General features: G+C 32.2%; 1 protein-coding gene across 1 annotated transcript; it reads left to right on the top strand.

Moving 5' to 3' along the window:
• Positions 1–277: 277 nt before the first annotated feature.
• On the top strand, positions 278–1,438 carry LOC111809001. The gene is made up of 3 exons (XM_023695290.1): positions 278–669; positions 763–849; positions 1,057–1,438. The coding sequence occupies exons 1-3, from the start codon at positions 363–365 to the stop codon at positions 1,338–1,340; spliced, it is 678 nt and encodes a 225-aa protein (XP_023551058.1). The 5' UTR covers positions 278–362; the 3' UTR covers positions 1,341–1,438.
• The last annotated feature ends 2,057 nt before the right edge of the window (positions 1,439–3,495 follow it).

The raw sequence follows: 3,495 nt of genomic DNA, 5'->3' as shown, positions 1-3,495 counted from the left end.
TTACTTTTCATTTTTTTTGTTTGCTTTTTCATATTTTTAGTTTTGGTCTTTGAATGTGTAAGATCTCATATTAGTAGATGCGTTTTAAAACTGTGAAATTAATGACAACATGTAATGGGTCAAAGCAAACGGGGGTGTTCGAGGAAAAAGAAAAAGGTGAAATTTGAACAAGGCTTTAAATTACTTTACATGCAACAAACCAAACATAAAATCATCACATTTGCAATTATTTAGTCTCCCACAAATTTTGNCCCTTTTTTTTTTTTTTTTTTCTTCTTTCTTGCCGTTGACCGACCACTTCTTTTGAATAATTTATAAAGACCCATTTTTTAAAAACCCAAATCAGTTTTAGTAATTACAAAATGAGTGGTGGTAGTGAACTTCACTCTCTATCTCTCTTCAATTCCTCGCCCTTGGGTATTGCAGTTATGGATGCCGCCGCCACCGCCGCCGCCGCGCTGGACTCATCTTTTATGCCGGCGATTTCCACCGGATATTTGGAAGATGCGTTGGTTGACTACAATTCCAAACGACGGCGTTTGGGTCATCATCTTGTTGAATTCGAATTCCCACAGAGGTACTGGAGTTCATTTTGCACATGGGGTGGAGATGCCCTTGCGAGTTTCGATTGGAACAACAACCAAATTGATGATATGAATAATTTTACAGGTGGGTTTTTCTTTTTTTTAAACAATTCAATTTATAATTAAACAATTGAATTGGAACTGAATTGGGGTTTTGGTGTTCATTGGTTGAAAGCAGAGGAAGGACTAAGCACTTCGCCCAAAAACAGAGTCCTCAAAACGCCGCCGGAAATGGAACCATTTTCCACTCCAAATTCCTCCGCAGGTCTTTACCTTTTCTTTTCGAACTTCCTAAAACGCGTCTAATAGAGACAGATTTACAGACCCTTAATTAGTTTTCCTCCAAAAACGATGTGGGATCTCACAATTTACCATTTCGGGACCTAGAGTCCTTGCCAACAGTGGGATCTTACAAGAATTTGAAAGTTGGAGTGTTTTGAGTTAATTTGGGGGTATTGTTGAAATTGAGCAGGGAGTGGAAGTGAAAGGAAGAAGAGGAAGAAGAGGAAGGTGGTGTATCCATTTGCATTAGTGAAGCCAGGAGGAGTAGAAGGGGATATAACCTTAAACGACATAAACAAGAAGATGTTAATGCCTCCGACACGGGCGGTCCGACACCCGGTGGGGGATTTTGCGTGCCGGCCATACGTAACGGCGGAGGGACGGGGTCTATCCGGCAAAGCGGTGGTGGCGTTGACGAAAATCCATACTCAAGGAAGGAGAGGGAGCATCACCATTATCAGAACAAAGGGTTAACAATGGATTGAATATCATTACTTTTGGTTGAATTGTACAGAGACAAAGAAGAGAGAGTTTCGTTAATGAAGAGACTTTTTGCTCATTCCCAAACCCATCCAGAAAAAAAGTGTCTTTTTAAGAAATTTATATTTCTATGCCTTCTTTCTCCCTAACATATGTTTTAAAAGAACATATGTTTTAAAATCATGAATCTAACGATGACATGTAACAAGTTAAAACAGACAATATCTACTAGTAGTACGCTTGTATTGTTACAAATGGTATCAGAGCCAGACGCACGGATCAATTTCACATAAATAAATATGAAACTCATCACCCAATCCCCATTATATTATTGCACAATAAAAACACTATGATTATCAAATTAAATTCTGTTTTATATAAATATATGTGTAAAATAATTGGATTGGTGTTCTTGAAACGTGAAAACCCATTTATTTGAAAAGCTTGGGGACAGTATCCAACACATGGGGCCTTCCCCTCTGCTCCACTCTATGAAGTTGCTGCAAATTCCTTCGCTTTGACTTGACCCAATCTAATCGCATCGAATTCGAGATACATAAAATTATGATATCTCGTAAGAATAACAATCACCAACGTTAAAATTTAATATAAGATTAAATTTATGCACACAATATAGTATTAAAAAAGAATGTTCGTATTCAATCATAAATATATGAATTTCATAATAATTCATACACGATTTCGAGATATGAACTTATTCTATATCAATGATCTCAATTTTGATTTATTTATTTATTTATTTTGATACTTTCTAAAAAAATTTCAAAATTCATAAAACATATTTTTCTTTTTGAAATTTGGATATGAATAATTTAAATGGTGAAAAAAACAAACAAACACAATTTTCAAAAACTAAATAATTAGGAAAGAAATAAGATAAAGCTTTTAATCTTAATCTTGTCTTTTTATTGAATATAATAAATATTTGGATTAAAGTGACAAATCTTTAAATTTTTAATAATTAAAAAATTGTAAATTAATGGACTAAAAAAAATATAATCTAAATCAACCAATATAATTTGGATGGAATAATTTGAATTACAAATATTTCTATAAGCCTCATGATTGTTATATATTTGAAAACCGGATTCTGTTGTGTCACATGCCAACCATTAATTTCTTGTTTTTCATTAATTTAATTCAGCAGCCAAAAAAAAAGAAAAAAGAAAATAAAAATTATTCACAAAAATAAAGGAAATCCTAGATATGCGTGAGAGAATGTCGGCTTCTTTTGCTTTATTTATTTTTTATTTTTTTAAGGTTGAAAATTTTAATCGTAAAAAAAAAAAAAAAAAAAAGTTATGAATGACGTCATATAGGTATCTATGACGATGGATAACACTATGAGAATGGACGACATTAGCGGATATGATGGGCCAAGGCCTTGTTAGCTTGGGCCCAACCCAACAATGAGTGCGTTTAGCCTTGACTTACAAATATGGGCTTTAATGGCCCAAAAATCAACTCATTAAGGTTTGACGGGTGATTCCATGTATAAACTTAGGACTACCTTCAAACTTTTTATTGGGATTTATGTTAATTATTTTATTGCAATTTCATAGTATAAAAATTTCAAAATTATTAGTTTTATTTTGAAGAATATATTATGACAAACTGTTTAAGTAATAATTTAAAGGATGGTTGTAATTTATGTTTAGAGCCTCATAATTAATTATTTGATTTTTATAATAACCAGATAATTGCCCTTCAATGAAAAATCTAAAGTTATTGAGGTAATCTTAGACAGTATATTTAAGAAATAACTTAAGGGTCTATTGTATATGCATCAGAGGATGTGATATAATTTACTAGGTAATTATTACATGTGGAGATACGTGAATAGGTATCCTATATAATTAATTTGTATAAGACTGTACCATGAAATATTTAATTAATATTTATAAATTCATTAATTGAGAAAATTAATGTTTCACTAATTATATGCAGACTCAATCTTAAATTTAAGTGTGTTATGAACTCTTACATGTGAGAGTTTTTTTTCCTTAGAAATTTGCTAGTGAGTAATTAAGTCTACCATTTTAAGGAGTTGACCAAATAAGGAGCTAAAACATAATTTCACGAGATAGAATTCGCTCACTTTTATATAGAGGTAAGTAGATGAGTAGTT

The sequence above is a fragment of the Cucurbita pepo genome, chromosome LG13, assembly GCF_002806865.2.
Source record: "Cucurbita pepo subsp. pepo cultivar mu-cu-16 chromosome LG13, ASM280686v2, whole genome shotgun sequence".
Taxonomy (NCBI): domain Eukaryota; kingdom Viridiplantae; phylum Streptophyta; class Magnoliopsida; order Cucurbitales; family Cucurbitaceae; genus Cucurbita; species Cucurbita pepo.
Note: the sequence above shows the minus strand (reverse complement) of the source record. Positions and strands in the feature narration are given on the sequence as shown.

Bases quoted from the DNA above. Each gene is read 5' to 3' on its own strand.
- LOC111809001 (XM_023695290.1), top strand. From the start codon at position 363: ATGAGTGGTGGTAGTGAACTTCACTCTCTATCTCTCTTCAATTCCTCG. The intron at 670-762 runs GTGGGTTTTTCT...GGTTGAAAGCAG, and splicing joins TGATATGAATAATTTTACAG to AGGAAGGACTAAGCACTTCG. The intron at 850-1,056 runs GTCTTTACCTTT...GAAATTGAGCAG, and splicing joins CACTCCAAATTCCTCCGCAG to GGAGTGGAAGTGAAAGGAAG.